Here is a 17,553-nt window from a genome sequence, read left to right as displayed (position 1 = left end):
TAGACAGTTTTCAAAATTTTTCGTATTAAAATACCAATTAATATAAAAAACAATGTACAACTGTTACTTGTTGAAACATGGTATGAAATAAATCAATAAAAGCTTCCATTTCCAAGTAGTAATACTTAAGTGGCTACCTTTCAAAAATGTTATTACAAAATTCTAGAGATTTATCAAATTAGCTTCTTATTCTAATGTAATTACATTTAAGCTTTCTAGCTGTCATAAGATATTTATGAACAATAGCATAGCTAAAATATCGCAAACATTGTAATTATAACTAATAAGGTTTTCAACTTTTAGATAGTTAAAATGAAAAATTAAATTAAAGATCTCATTAATGTGCAATGTACAACTTTAAGTTTAGACATGGAATAATTTTACTTAAATATAAGGAGTACACATTATGAATCTTCATAAGCTAAACAATTAAATAAACATGTTTCTTATTTAAAATGAAAAAAAATCGTGTTTGTTTTAATTGTTTAACTGTCCAAAAATGAATTTGTTTCATGTAATAGTCTGAAAAAAAATTAATTGTTCCCTTCTCAAGTTCCCTCTGTAATCTTTAAAAAATTTTTTTTAGAAAATGGACTTAAGGTATGAGTGCATAGGTATTCCTGCCCACCTATTTGACAACATCATACCCGTGGGTATAGTTTGAAAAAATATTCTACAAGAGGCCACATATTCCCATTATCATTTTTCTGGAAATAAATTTAAGAGATTATCTTCAACCTTACATTATTTCTTATTCTATATCCCAAAAAACGGTTTTCGACGTAAATTAAAAAAAAATATGTGGGATTATCTGATTTTTCCTTGACACGGTCCCGCGTCGCTTCGTTATACACGATGTCTCGCGACTCGTGCCACCTTAATCAGCCGTCGCCCTTCTATAAATTTTTCACTCACCATCACCGCGTGCCATACGCCACGGTGCAAAGTCCAACAAGTGCCGCACGGCCTACGACAACCCGCCGAAAATGATACACGGAGTCTTCATCCCGTTGTCTAAGTGACAACGTCGAAAATGTACGCCACCCGCTCCGGACGTGTCGTACGACCAGACTCGGCGAACCAATCCGCACCGTTGCCTTCAACGCTGCTAACTTTTTGAAGACCGAGGATCATGCCGGACACCAGCGACCAGTTGTAGACGCCAGCGAAAGTGCCGCGATATTATGCGAAGGTTATTTTTACTGTGTTCATCTTTTCGATTTGTTTTTTTTTTTTTTTTTAATAATCTGTTGTTACTTATTAGTAAACGGCCCACGGGTTTCTACCCTCAAAACCAGCGTCGACTGCATTATTGCGACTCAAGTCGTGTCATCCTTAACATGAAACATAATTTTATATTTAATTATATATAATTTTCTATTTTTGGAAGAGCTGTGGTAATTTTTAGGGGGCTAAACTACCTTCCCGCCCTACTTTATTCCTATTTCTAACAAGAATCCGATCGTTAACAACTTTTATATCAGTATTTTGAAATTTACTAACATTTTTGTTATAACACATACACAACTCATCATAATTCAATAGTCTATAAATTTTTGTCTCTTAGTCATCAAATTAAATATATGTTATTCATGTCAATTCTTTAAGCCATTCTGAGAAAAGTGTATAAAAAATGCATTGATAAAAATCTAATGTAATAACTATAAGGAATTCTTTAGTTATGACAAATCATAATAAATTATATGTAATAACTAACATAACCGAGTAATAAACAGATAATAGTCAAACTGTTACTTCGGCTCTGTCTTTCACTTTATGATCTTTCAACAAGGGCAAGAAGTGACTTGGCATACATTATAAATTCATAAAAATTCTAAGTATATTTAATTTCAACCTTGCTTCCAACGTAACAAAGGTAAACTTTCATTTCACAAAAGATTTACAACGTTTAATGTTAAGTATTATAAGTACATAAATTAAGTAGGGAATCAGAAATATTAAGTGATCACTAGAATAAAATATTGTTTAAATAAATAAAATAGATATTGTTTGTACGAAGTTAACCAGGCTAGTCCAATCATTGAGTGGGTTACCTGTGTAGTCAATTCAAAGAAAGATTTCTTGCGAAGATAATGACCCACTTGTGGTTCATGTACTATTTGAGGTATTTATTGACTAATTTCACAGGTCGCATAAGCTTAGATAACTACTGGAACACGAGTTATTAATAATTTATGAATGATAATTAATCAAAATAATTTCTATTTCAAATTATTATTATATCAATAAATTTTCAATTATTCAATAAATATATAATAACCCAACTATCCTGATGTTCATATAAAACCACTCAAGTCATTAAATTTTATATATCATTTTATGTTACTACACTTTACTATGACTTTGTCTCCAAGCGTGGATCTGTTTATTTTTATATCTAGGCATTTATGAATCCTGTAATCCTAATATACAAATGCTATTACCTTTTTAAATACTGGTTCAAAATTGACTGATCATTTTCTTAGTTTGGTCATTTCCTTATTTTTATACTAGTTAAACACTCGTGATTTTGTAAATAAGATTCTGATAACTTTTGAAAAATAAAAATTATACTCTTGAAAATATTATGTGAGACATAGCGAATTACCCGTATACATTTCAAATTAAAATAAATTACTTGTGTGTATTTTTACTATTGTTCTATTTTAACAATTAATACCAAATTCTATAAAAATTATTTTTTTTATTAAGAAACATATATGGTTCTTATTATACGAGTTACAATAGGATTAATACTAATAATCATTAACACAAATTATTCATTTCAATATGATTATATAAATTAATCAAACTTTTTAAAATATATATAACATAAATAGGGGAAATAATTTTCATTTCTTCTCATCCATATGTAAAAGTGGGTGTAAACATCATTTTTTTTAAATACAATCGTAAAATTTTCATCTCGTTTGATCCGTAAATATAAATGTTATAAGTCACACACATCTCAGAAATTATTTAAATTTTATTCAAATATTTTTTTGCTTCAGTTAACAATAAAATTTTCCTGTTTAAATTAATATGTATCTAATTTAAATGATTTATTTACTATGTATGATTTTAAAATACCAATAATTAAATTAATAGTAATACTATTTTCTTATACACACTGCTATATTAAAAAAATAGAAAAAAGGTAATTTACTTTAGAGCCAAATACCTTTATTTTTTTAATTACCCCTTTGAAATATTGTCACGTATTCGTTTTATTGTCTAAGTACGTATATAGCTTATTTTTAAATATGTATTGTTTAATCATATAAAATATATAAATTATAAACAATGGAGATTTGTTCTCTTATCTGTAAGCAAGACCCTAATTTGTAATTCTAAATATTACAGAAGTTTATCTAGGAAAATAACTGAATAAAACATACTACAATGGAAGACGTAAGAAATGCTTTTATTTAACTTCAACCTTTTTGTCTTATCATTTATTATAGTTAATATTAGGTTGTTAAATAAAATATTATCCTGTTTCTACATCAAAAATAATGTGAATGTATGACAAAGTATTTCGATTTACTTTTAATATGATTAGTTTTAATAAATATATACTAAAATTATTAAATTTATAATTTTCAGATTCTTTCAGAAATAATCCATGAAAATTAAAATATTATAAATTATTATTCTTATAGTTCGGATAATAATTAATATAAATATTAATTTAATTCTGATGTAGTAAAACAATTTACTATTTATTTAAATGGACTTTGAAAAAGTCGTGGTTTTTAATGCCAATGTTAAAGTAATGTAATTGTAAAACATGTATCAATTACATACAATATCTTTAAAAAAATATATTTAGAATAAAAGAATTTACATTAGTTTAATATCAAAGTACACTTAATATAATGCGTAGTAAATTATACATTAACAAGAACAAGTTCAAGCAAAAATACCAATTTTTAATTTTGACCACTTCAAATACTTTATGATTATATTACTTTCACTTATTTATTTATAAAAAGTTTTAGAACAAAAAATACTTAGTGACCAGATAATAGGTATTTTAGAAAATAAATATGATGAATATTTCGGTAACTCAAAAAGTGTATAAAAATACTGTAGTTTAATATGGAATACACGTAAATTGGTTTTTGTTAGTTTATTGGATGGCAAAAAAGTGTAATATCAACTCAAGGTCAAAATTAGTATTCATTATTTTTCTGTATGTTAAGCTGAACAAATACTTTAATATTTAATCAACACATAAAATCAATTAGGATTATTCGACTTTATTTTGGTACTTAATATTAAAAATACAATAAAATATTTTAAGAATACTTAAAAAATATGCCGCATCCTTTACAAGGCGTCAACGCCAGGACTCATTGGGCCACAATAACATTGCCTTGATAAAAATTTCACATTGATATAAATGTTTTTTTTAATCATGTTTTAGCCATGCTAGGATAAGCTTTGATAAATATTTAGTACAAATATGTTTAATACGTGTAGTATGAAATGTATACGCAACTTATTTAATATACAATATCAACGTTGGATTACTTAAAATATTATAACGTGACTTAGACTATAGGGTAAGTTTAAATTTAATTCATGCTATCATAGTACAATCTATTGCTAAATAAACTACTTGGATAAATTATAAAATTTCATAAAGATATTTAACATCATTTACTCAATATAGTGCAACCACCAAGATCACTTTACTATTTTATCACGCTCTCTATCATTTTGTTGTAGATATTTGTTTATTTTATTATTTATTTGACTATTACCTCTGTACGTCCAGCCACCGTTTACTAACCGTTTAACAGATCTTATAATATCATCACACGTTAAGTCTGCACATTTACATTATATCAATTTTTTTTTATTATTCCGTTTATTACAAACTATTTCGTAAATAACATAACATATCTATATTACATATTATAAAACGTGACTAGAAAATGTTGGAAACAACATTTTGACACTTTTTTCGATAATAGTTTGTTTAATTTATCTAGGTCAAATTAAAAGAAAAATATTTGCTTTTTCGGAAATTTAAGCTGTAAATTATCTTTGATAATTTATTATTAATTTATCTATTATATTTATTTTTCCAGAATCTCCAAAAATTAACAAAATAATGATATCTTTAGAATACACGCTTCAGGAATAATTATGTAAATATAAACCAAGAATATTTATTCAAATATATCCTGATTACTGAGACTAAATATTTACTTGTAACCACCATATGTATCAAAGAGCATTCAATTTCGTAAAAGACTTTGAATCAGTTCTTGATCATATTTTAGGAACATATATACTTTAAATAAATATCAAAAGTTACGATTATATTACTATGAAACGCAATATTGATCGATTTAAACTTATGTATCAGAGTACTAATTGTGTAAATACTATCCATCTGATTTACACGCGTTACAATTTAAAAATACTATTGATAGAGTCTTCAAGCTTAATATTTAAACGAATTCAAACGTAAATTAAATGTTATAGTATCTATCAAAAACCAACAAAGAAAAATGAAATTCATTTTTAAAGATAATGTCATATTTTTATAATACAATTTATTGTAAATTATTGCTACTAAGTAGATAAATTTACGTTGAGTATAAGTAAAGAAAAATAAAGTCTGTGTTCTATAAGTAGTTGTTTTCGTTAAGCATATTATACAAAGTGATCTATTAAGGTAAAACACTAATTTTCTCAGAAACTTTTGAAAAAATATAAATTTAAAAAACTTTACAATATAGTAAAACAATTTATTTTTCATCCTCTTAAGGATAAAACATCTTACCTATAATTATCTTAAATTGATCTAAATCACTGAATCGAACATTTTGTAATAAATAAACAGTTGGTCCTCATAAACATAAAAACAAAATTGTTTGTAACATTTTTTTCTAGCATATAATCAATTTAAAAATAGGAGTTCCCTTTTAAAAAATTCAATTTTAAATTTTAATCCCTAATTTGACGAAAAAATGTACGTGATACGTAATGAGGATATTTTAACATCTTTAAATTCATTCGATCTTTTGTTTTAAAAATGAGTTCTCAAGTATAATTTTTCATATTCGAATTCTAGAACTAATTTTTGAAATCAGTATAAATGTTATTACATTTTGTATGGTTTTATCAGTCCATTATAAAAATATTTTGTGATTTTCGGTATCCAAATATGATTCCACGATAGTTTGTTACTTTCTTTATATCTTTTTTAAAGATTGAACATATAATCCCTAGGTTCCAGTCCTTAGGCATATATTTTATCTCCCATACATCTTTTATTGAAAAGTATAGATTTGTCACAAGATCTTTTCCCACCAGTTTTAATAGTCCCGGTTTAATATCGTCCTCTTCTAGAACTTTAAAATTTTTAAATCTTTAATGATAAGCTCTATTTCTTCCAGATCTGGTTGAGTCAACTCCGGTTCTGTTATTTGATAAATCAATTACTCATAATTTTAATAGTTTCTATTTGTGCAGTTGTTATTTAGTAACTCCTTAAAGTGGTAACGGAATTGTATCGACTATTTTAGTTGGTTCCATAAGCAGATCAATATTGTCATTTTTTATGAACAGAGTTTAAGCTTTATAATCTTATCTAATTGTTTTACGCTTTTGTATATAGGTTATAGTACAAATGTTGAACATTAATAAACGTCCAATATTCTTGTTCCACATTCTCTTAACATAGTAGTTGTTTTTATCAAATATTTTTTTTTCATAACAAGCATTAAACATTTTTAATTCTTAGTTTCTGAAAATATGAGTGTCTTGTCTACAGTGTAACGTTCTAAAATCTTTTTATTAAAAATACTAATGAAATACAATCATTATTTATAAAATTATAATATTCTATTATTTATAATAATAAGTTAACAAATTAAATAATATATTTTATTATAAAAATTATTATACAATTTTATTTGAACAAAATTTCTATTATACAAATATTATTCATGTATGTAAATAGAGAGAAATTTAAGGTGTTTTATTCCATATATGGGTTAAATTAAAAAAGTACTTAATAATTGGTAAATCAAGAAATATAATAAACTAGGATATATAAAAATAATTTTCTTAACATAATTATGTTTTTAGGAAAACCGATTGACTAGCTTTAAAACAATCGTCTTGTATAAGTAAGGGATAAGTTTTACGTTTGATTTATTCGGCAGTACTTGACCTTTCTGATCTTACAATGTAATGGTCTAAAATAATGGTTCTAAAGTTGTTTTAGATTCATAACATTAACACTAATTAATAGAGATATATAGTGGTTGGTGCAGGTATTATAAATAACATAACTAAGTGCAATTATATTTCAAATTTGCTTTATATGTCTTAGTAAAAATGTGTGGAAGAAAACTTTTAAAGTAAATAATAATTAAAAATGCAATATTTTTGTATCAAAAATAATATAAATAATAGAATAATTGGAATTAAAAAACATATTATGTTTAAATTTTATTTAAGAAATTTAAAATAGTGATGACTTTGCACTAAATATCAAGTGTTATTAAAAGCTAAAAAATGTATCTTTATTACAATACGCTTTTCATGGTTTCATAAAATACCAAGTAATCACGAGCACACTTTAAACCACAAATTTATTACATTGTTATTATACGTACTGTATCTCAACGACGAGTTTTTCTTATATAATATCCTTGACATGATTTATAGTTTTATCTGGAATTCATTAACTTTTAAGATGACCAAACACTAATTAAATTAAAACTTAGAACTATTTTCTAAAAATCTATCAGTCAAAAGTTGATTTATTACTACACACAACAACCAATAGTAATATATTTAGACTTATTTTCATGCAATAAAATTATAAATCAATATTAATTCAAATAGAAAATCCGTTTATCTATTAAATTTATTGGTGGTCAAGAGTTTGCAATTTTTTAATATATATGTAAATTATGACGTGTAAATAAATTAATCTCTAACTATACTTGCTACACTATGTTTCAAAATATTTTTATGACAGTTTAATATTATAGAATATATCATAAAAATTCAATTCAAATACTCTAAATTTGTATCCAATGCGATACTAATCCGTTATTAAAAATATTTTAATAAAGTCTTGGTAGATAATACTCAAAAATGTTCGGTTTTTTTGTATTATAATAAAATAAATATTTTAGCTACAATGTAACATTTCTTTTATTCAATTTTTTTAAATTTTTTTACGATTTAAATTGATAACTATTAAAAAAAGCCTATTCCAACATGACTTCATTTTAAGTATATTTCTTTATAAGTCAATTTCAACTATTAAATAAAACTCAAGCGAAGAAATTTATAAAACATATTTTTAGATGATCAGAAAAAGGGGATAAGTTAATTTATTTCCATAATAAGTTAAACTATGTATTTTATCACAATCATTATCACCAATCATATGTGTTAAAATTATGGAAAATAAACAGTAAATTTGTACAAAATATTTTGAAAAAATAAGGGTATATACATAAAATAACAAGTTACGTTTATGTTCCAATATCAGGTTAAAAAAAATATATACATTTTTTTGACATAACCTCTTTTACCTGAGCAACCGCCATATATCAACATTATACGTAATAAAACCTGTCAACTTGTCTCTCTCAACTTTCTCTGAATAATAATTTTATTTATAATTTCACTCTTGTTCATCTACAGTTATTAGAATCTGAAAACCAATTCAATTGTTTACATTAATGTCACTCCTTTCCGGTGTATAGAACGTAGAAAAAAATTAATAGGCACTCGTAAATTAATATTCATATTCAATGAAACCAAGTAATAACATACGACATACACTATGTTTAAGATACAATGTAAGTCACAAAATTTTGAATATGGAGTTTTCATAATGCATTATGTCTTTATGGATAGACGCATCATTTTCAAACTTACTTTGAAATTTGTTTAACAGCTTAAGAACTGAGAACATTTGAAAGATTTTAAAAATTATCTAGATATATAAGATGTAAAATGCATCCAGTAACTTAAGAAGAAATTAGTTGTTAGCTAACAGTAGTTAGTCGAGCAACTAAATATCGCACAAGATATTAGGTATTTTAAAAAACGGTTTTTTTGTTTTTTTAAATACTTATTTAATAAAGAAAACACAAATGTATTTGATTTCACACCAATAGTAACTCAAACCCCGTTTTTTATTGTTTTCTACTATTTTAAAATTGTAAACATAAGTTGTTTCTCATATAAGTTGATTAATTATTGAAATAATTTGAATATTCGCCACGCATTATAACAGGATCAATCTTTTTTTAAATTTTGTACTAAACAAAAAAAATGTTTAAAAATAATATCATAACTTGTTTATTAATTTTACTATGAGAATAATCATTTTGTATTAGACATCTTTTCATACCAATTTCCACGAAATACTACGAATACACAGTGCACTAACAAAGGAGTAACTCTGCCCTATGAAGTAGGGGATACACGTCGTATTTTTTACACTAAAGCATTATGTCATGAAATTTAATCGAGGTGTTATCAACGACTAAGTAATAACACTTCAAATATTAAAACAATTGTATTATTAACAAAAGGACATACATAATAAGATATTGTGTATGCTGCTTTGTTACAAAATAAGTTATGTTATTATTAGAGACAACATATTTTGTCTTGTTGTAACAATGCTATAATATAGACTCGAATAACAACTTCGAAGTTTTAAAATAATGTATTCTTATTGTATTTTAGTTAATAAATTATATGAAGTATATTTTTAAAATTCTTTTCAAATGACATAGTCTTTAATAAAAATATTATTGTGAAATACACTTTAGTTATGTTTGTATATCCGTGAACAATAATAAACTTTAATAAATTAAAAATACTTATTGTATCGTGTTACCAAAAAAGTTTATTCATCCATTTCCTCAAAATATGCACAACTCGTTATTTATTTTACAGCTGTAATTTGCCAGTAACCTGCAAAAGTATAAAAATTAACTTGTCAATAGTAATGCCTTATAAATATTAAAAAGAACTTTTAGCAATCAATTGTTTTCCTCTTTTATATTTAAATCCCTTTAACCAAAATTACAGTCTCTTTTTGGTATTAATTTCATATTAATTATACTAAGAGGCTTTTTAAATTTTTGTTAAAAAAAAATATATGAATTTTACGCTTCTTAAATTATAATTACATAATGAGGGTCTATGATAACTGTACAAGATGCTTACAAAACTCAAAGAATGCCACATTTAATAAATTAAGTATAGTGTTATTTTAATTTTAGAAAAATCAAAATTATGTTAAAGGCTTATAAATTATAAAAATTGTTTTGAAACATAACAAGTTACGTTTATTTATTATATGAAAGCTTAGTAAAATGACATAAACAATTTTTTTAAAAATCTTAATATCATATTTAAACGACAAAAATGAAAATTTATAATTAGGCATCATTACAATATAACTACTTAATTAATTCCTACAGAAAATGATGAAATAAAAAAGTACCAAAGCAATTTTTTGGAAAATATTTATTTTTAATTAAAATTTTTAAAAAATTGACTACACGTCTTTTAAGCCCAAATAAAATCGTTACATTCATTATATAGCGAAATAACTTAAATAAAAAATTAAAAATTCAATATAACTGATGATAATTTTGTTTTTAAAAGAGTAAAATATTTACAAAAAATTATCCATTTTGCGTTAGAAACTTTTCATTTTCAAGTAATGAAAATACAAATCTTGGGTTACACGGTATCTATACAGACCAATAAACTTTTTTAACAATAATAACTCTGTACATTTTGTATTTCTATGTTTTGTACATCTTTTGTGTCTGTCCATCAAAGTTCTGAACTCTCGCTGAACCAATTTTGATGACCAATACGTTAGAAGAACACAATTTTGACCTAGTTGAAGATATTACCATTAAAAATTGAGATGTAAAAAAAATCTCGAAATTCGGCCCAAATCCTAGTCAAATTATAATTATTATTATTATTATGATTGTGATTTATATTTAACTTATGTATAAAATTTAATATACTTTCATAATAATATGAAATGTAAAAATTAAAGACAAATTTTGAGTATTTATATGACTTCTCAAACCTCCAAATACAATCAATCTCAATATAGTTATGGTTTTTTTTTACCAAACATACTATTTTAATTAATAAAATTTATACAGACATATTGGTGTATTTTTAAATGTAACTGGAGACTTCAATTTATAGATAGCTATTAATTTTTTGAACGAAAAGAAGCATAAAATTATTAGAGACAAATAGCTTTGTAATCACTATTCATATATAATAATAATTTCTAAAAAAATTATACGACTCTTATAACACAAAACAAAATAATATGCATTTAAAATTTTTTTGTGCCAAAAAAAAATGTATCTCTAATCTTTTCAATTTTTAAAATGCAATTTTTCATTATAGTTTATTGAACTGGTGCTTCTTTAATTAATAAATAATAACCAATTAAATAAGTTTAAAAATTATTTCAAAAAATGAATTTTTCAAATTTTAACCAATCACCTCTGAATATTACTATGAACTTTCTATATACGCAAAATAAATATAGTATTGAAATAAATAAATAATTATATTTTTTTAGTTACATATACTTTTTTATCGTTAGCTATTAATTACTTTTTAGTATCATCCCCTAGAACTTATGGAGTATCAACTTAATTTTTTTTAATGGCAATATAAATATTTAACAAGCTTATAAAATAGGAAATTATCTATTCGAAAATAGCAGGACGATGACAATTATTGATCCATTATTTTATAAATTATTTACATTTTTATACCTAGATAGGTGGAGGAGTATAACTGAGAAATCTCTAATGATATAAATAGTCAAATCCATGCTCATCCCTCAGTCTATATTATAAAATCACCATAACTTCTGAATTAGTGATCCAAAAGTTGTTATCAACTAGTCATTTCCTTTAAATTAGAAAATTTCCTATTAATAAGCTATTTAAATTTGTATGTTCCCATTAAAAAAATAACATTAATAAAAGTTGACATCTCTACAAATTATATAGAATATGTCAAAAATTAATTAGTTATTGATAAAAAAATGAAATTGACATAAGTAACTAAAAAAACTAAATTATTATTTCAATTAAATTATTTTTTATATTGTCTTTATTTTGCAAGTAATTTAATGATTTATGATAAATGAATCATCCCCTATATTTTCCAACAACTTCATAATTGTATTTATGAATAAATAATACTTTTTTGAATTTGCATCAAATGAAATATAATCATAGAATAGAAAGTATTCCAATTATTTATAATACCCATTCCGAGTACAAAACCAACAGCTTATAAAAAATATTTATTTAAAGTTGTTTACTTTAAAATGTTTTATCAAAAAAAAAACACATTATATATTAAACCTCAAATTGATATATTATAATAAATATAAAGAAAGAAAAAAATTTTAATTTATAATTTTATTTGAAAATTGATTATTTTTATATATAAGTTTTATTAAATTGATAGCATTTAGATGATTATGTCTTAAATTGTAATTTATCATAAAAATAATAATTTCTTATTTTTAAATCATATATAGAAGTCCTTTAAGAAATATCCTTTGCAAAAAATAATTTTTTTTAAAGAAAACTTTATGCAAAAAAGAAAATCTTAATATTATTAATGTATTAAGGGGTATGAAACCGTTCTCTTTTTTTTTGTATAATATGATAGAACATAAATCACTTTTAAAAAAAAACATTTCAGAATCACATTATTTGACAAATTACGTTAGAAATCTAAATATTTGGATTTTGTGTAACATGGATCACAAAAATCAAGATTATAAAAAATAAAAAATGCATTACTAGTTTGAATGATTACAATCATGATTAGAATTTTACAAATAATAATAATAGCATTCAGTATTTTATAATAATAATTTATTCGGGTCAATCTTCGAATATATTTTGAGTCGTAAAACGTAATTTAAAGAGTTAGACAAAAAAATTAATTATTTTTTGAAAAAATGTATTTTTATGAATTTAATGACTATTATCGACAATTCTATCGCTAGTTTTTTAATGCTTTATGAAAAAGAGATTAAGTATATATTACAAAATATACAATATTTAAGTATACCAATGAATCATAAATTACTTTGAACAACATTAATCAAATATCAAAAAAATATAATGTTAAATAATTTTAAAACGTCAATCCAATTTTTAGATTAATTTCTCATTTCACCTCTTTGTACAAACGGAAAAAATAATTTACTTTAAATTTGACTCGCAAAAATAGCTTAATGAATACTAAAACTACACTATAGAATACTATCATTTTAATTTATAATTTATGCTAATCATATATTCTATATAAGTCTTAAACGAATTATAGGTAGAGCTTGGCAGAGTCGATTACGTGACAGTTTTTGGCATATACCATAACGAGTACATGGCTATGTTTGATGAGCGAGAAGTCAATTCAGTAATAATATCGCCATAGTTTTTTCAGTGACGAATTAACCATCTTCATATTGAATAGGTACAACATTTTTTATTTAATACAGTTTTATTTTAATAATTCTCTTTCTTAATTTATTTTTTATGTTAATTATTCAACCATTTTAAATTTATAATTCTCAAAATATATAATTTCTATTTTTATTTTTTTTGTGCAAGTAAAAATTTTCAAACTTTCATTTAAGCAAAGTTCTTTTGTATTTAATATTTTTTAAACCATTTAGCTTTTATCTTATCGGAAATTAAGGTAATAAAAAAGTTCCATTTATTAGTAACTGCTATTTTTTATTATAACTTACTTTAAATATTAACTTATAATAAATTTAAATAATAAAATTCAAGATTCAAGAATACTAATTATTGATTTAATCAAAAGATTTTATAATTTCTTAAAAATAAAGTTATTTATTTATTACATTTACAAGTATTACATTTATATTAACCTAATAAACGAATAAAATAGCCTATAACTATTAAAACAAATACAATGTCAATAAAAATTTTCATTCAAAAATAGTTTACTCAAATTTTATTGATAAACCGTGTAAATTTATATATATTTAATCAAAATAAATCCGTTCATGAAACAAATGTTATTTTGCTAAATTTATAAATTATGTTTAGTTGATACTATTTATTGGTACGGCGTGCGGCGTAGTGTGTATGCAAAATAATAGCTTTCGTGTGGCGTGTCAATTTTTACTTATTTAATTACAAAAACTTTTCGATACATTATATATAAATTTATTAGTAATTAATATAGTTTAATTTTTTTAATATTTCATTGTTTATTATTTCAATAATTTATTCATTCGTGTTATATTAGTATGACATAATATTTAATACTTTTTAATGAATTTAGTTTTATTTTGAAACAGGGATCATGTTGGTTTTTTTATAATTTATTTTTGTATTTTTCTCAACACTCATTTATTAATTAATTAAAAATAACCTACCTACTTTGAAATATCTTATGTATTCCGTGTTGAAATTCTATAGAGTATATAAAAAAATCAATGGCAGATGAAAGTAAATATATCGGCTGTAATAGTATATTCAATCTACTTAATTTCATAAATATTAACAACAAAAATTTAAATATTACAATGAAAACAATGGTAGTAAATACAATAATTGTCCAGTTTTCAAAGTCAGACGAGTAATAACCTTACCGTCTGCTTGAACTCTTATAAGGAATATCAATTTTTCAATACCAGAAGGCTTTATCACAAGTTCAAGTTGATAAAATATTTCTTTCTATGATATATATCTATCATTTTTTCAATAAAATAAAATTTGGCTTTAGAGAAACTTTACTAACATATCATTTTTCCAGAGGTAAATGTTATGTTTAAGTTTAAAATTTCTCAAGTTAAATAAAATTATTTATTTCCGAAAGTTTTATAGATATGAATGAACAGTATGTAATTAATGAAANAAATTATTTACTTCCGAAAGTTTTATAGATATGAATGAACAGTATGTAATTAATGAAAACTTTTATTGTATTACCAGTTATTTAAAAGGTCACAAAAAATAAGATGAGTATAATGTTTGTAACAAACTATAACTACTATAAAAAAAAATTTAGAAGTATACAAGACAATGGTTATTTTATAATAAAACACATAAATAAAACAAATATTGTAAATGATGAAAAATCTTTGGAAATGTGGAAGATTCTAGTTTTATTGATTTTCAACTTTTTAATTTTGATGTACTACCAGGATTGTTACGTTTTAAACACGCCATGTTTAAAACGGCAACTTAAACGTGGTAAAAACACTAAAACTTCAACATTAACTTAAGTATTATGGGACATTTTATACATTTTACTTAAGTTTAAACAATTTTTTTTTTACATGTTTACCATCATTCCCGTGTACTACGTAGTATATGGAATTTTAATTTTAAAAATGTATTATATTTCTCATTATTATTAATTTCATTACTTTACTATAATATAACATTCTATTCATAATATATGTTTATTTTTGTAACTATGATCGCCACAGACGCTGTTATCAATATTATACTGAGTTATACATTTAAAGACTTATAACGGACTATATAATTAGTTATATCAATTTTTTCAAACAATACTTAGTTTACAAACTGTTATACAGCTAAATTATATAATAGATTTAAAATATGCATAATAAATTCAAATAATAACAATAACAATTAATAATACTCATTTTTTTCACATGTACTAGATTTGATTGACAAAGGTTATTTTTATTATACCAATTTTTAATAATCAATTTTATGAAATAATACTGTTTGCTGAAATGCACACATGTATATGTGCTTCATAAATAGATTTAATCATAAGATAATATATTATGCCTACCGGAATTCGTGGTTTTATGTTCGTTAAACGACAGATGTGAGTGAAATAATACTTAATAGATATCTGATATATGAACACTTTACACCGCAAATAAATTGATTAAACTGTGGGTTTTGGTTTGGTTAATCAATTTCATAGACGTTGTGTTTTATCAAGTGAAATTTAAGAGCCATAAACTTCAAAGTCTTCAAGAGAAAATTTTTTGGTTTTAATCAGAATCGAACTCATCATCAAATTAATGAGCTCTATATCTCATCATCATACACCTCCAACACATTTTTTATATGCTGCCTGTTTTGTCCGTTCATTTCAAAAAAAATAAAATAATACTATACATTTGGACAAAACAACACTTAAAATAAAACTAATATGTTTTAGTACGCACGAGGTAAATAATTCCCATTTACGACTGACTATATGATTTTAAGACGCTCTACATAATACACAATGATCAAGAACAACATGAAACGAAATTCAGTTTATTTTTAGATATGGTATTCAAGATTATTGAGGATTTCAAACGCCAATACATAATATATATTTTACACAAATTATTGATATGCCCAGGGCAATTATTTACCCCATACGTCATACAGCGGGTTAAAAAAATTTAAGTTTAGATTTTATCCCTAAAGGAATGACTAACAAAATACTACACTTTACATTATACTGTATAGTTTTTCAAATTAAATAATTTTTCTCTTTACAAAAATAAAAAATTTTTATTAGTTTCTAAGAAAATATATGTCTTACCCGAAATCGAACACTCTGTATATTAGACCCGGTGTAACGATCAACTACTTAATTATTAAACTACTTTCATATAAGTTTATTGTTTTCAAAAGATTAAATGATAACATAAGAGAATTTAACGCCTGAGTAAACACTCTTGAAGAGATATAATAGATCATACAATGCAAAAATTTCATTGTTGGTATACAATATAAAATATTTATTCAATAACTTAGCTTTATCATTTAAACTAAAAAAAAATCAATTTAATTATAGGTCTAACAAAATTATTCTTTTGTAAATAAAACTTTCAAGTTTTTTTTATAATACTACAATGGGAATGATTATATTTTTGAAATAGTATATGTTTTTTGAAAACTTAACAATTCATTGTTTTACAGAGGTGTCGACTTGTAGAAAATTTAATGATTGAAATTTGAAAACTTATGATGCATATAGCCTTTAAAAAACTTTTGTATTTATATTTATAAAAATATCAAGTTATTCATGTCATTTATTAAGGAGAATGTTTTCTCAAATTTCATGTATCTTTTTCTTAAGTCTGATTGAGTCAATTAAGTTAACAGTTTTTAACCCTGGATTAACTATTGACGAAAATCCGTTAAATACTTTGAGTATAAGCGAAATGATAACGCTAAAAACATACAACAATTACTAATGTTTGGAGTTTCTACAAAACCCTGAAACATTTTTGGTATAGAAAATGAATGATAAAGAAGAATTATAAAAATATAACATTAAATATGGGATATTGAATGTCTATATTATTATTTCTATTTAATATATATAGCGTTTCCAATAAAAAGTTAACGTGTTATGATGAAATCTATGTAAAATTTGATTGTTTAACAATAAAAATAAATATAACAATTTTCGTGGCATGTTTATTTTACACGTACAAAGAAACAACAGCTT

The 17,553-nt window shown here is 23.5% G+C and overlaps 1 protein-coding gene across 2 annotated transcripts in view; it reads right to left on the bottom strand.

Moving 5' to 3' along the window:
- Positions 1–17,553, bottom strand: part of LOC126901623 (octopamine receptor-like) — an 88,378-nt gene that overhangs the window by 53,564 nt on the left and 17,261 nt on the right. The window contains exon 2 of one of the 2 annotated variants that reach the window (XM_050678240.1): positions 9,899–9,975. The exons of the other annotated variant lie outside the window; for it this stretch is intronic. Coding sequence (XP_050534197.1) covers positions 9,899–9,915 — 17 coding nt within the window. The 5' untranslated portion in view covers positions 9,916–9,975. The remainder of the gene's footprint in view (positions 1–9,898; positions 9,976–17,553) is intronic. 2 annotated transcript variants of the gene reach the window in all.

The sequence above is a fragment of the Daktulosphaira vitifoliae genome, unplaced genomic scaffold (genome assembly GCF_025091365.1).
Source record: "Daktulosphaira vitifoliae isolate Bord-2020 unplaced genomic scaffold, ASM2509136v1 Scaffold_3, whole genome shotgun sequence".
Lineage (NCBI taxonomy): Eukaryota > Metazoa > Arthropoda > Insecta > Hemiptera > Phylloxeridae > Daktulosphaira > Daktulosphaira vitifoliae.
The sequence above is the reverse complement of the archived record's forward strand: the minus strand, read 5'-3'. Positions and strand labels throughout refer to the sequence as shown.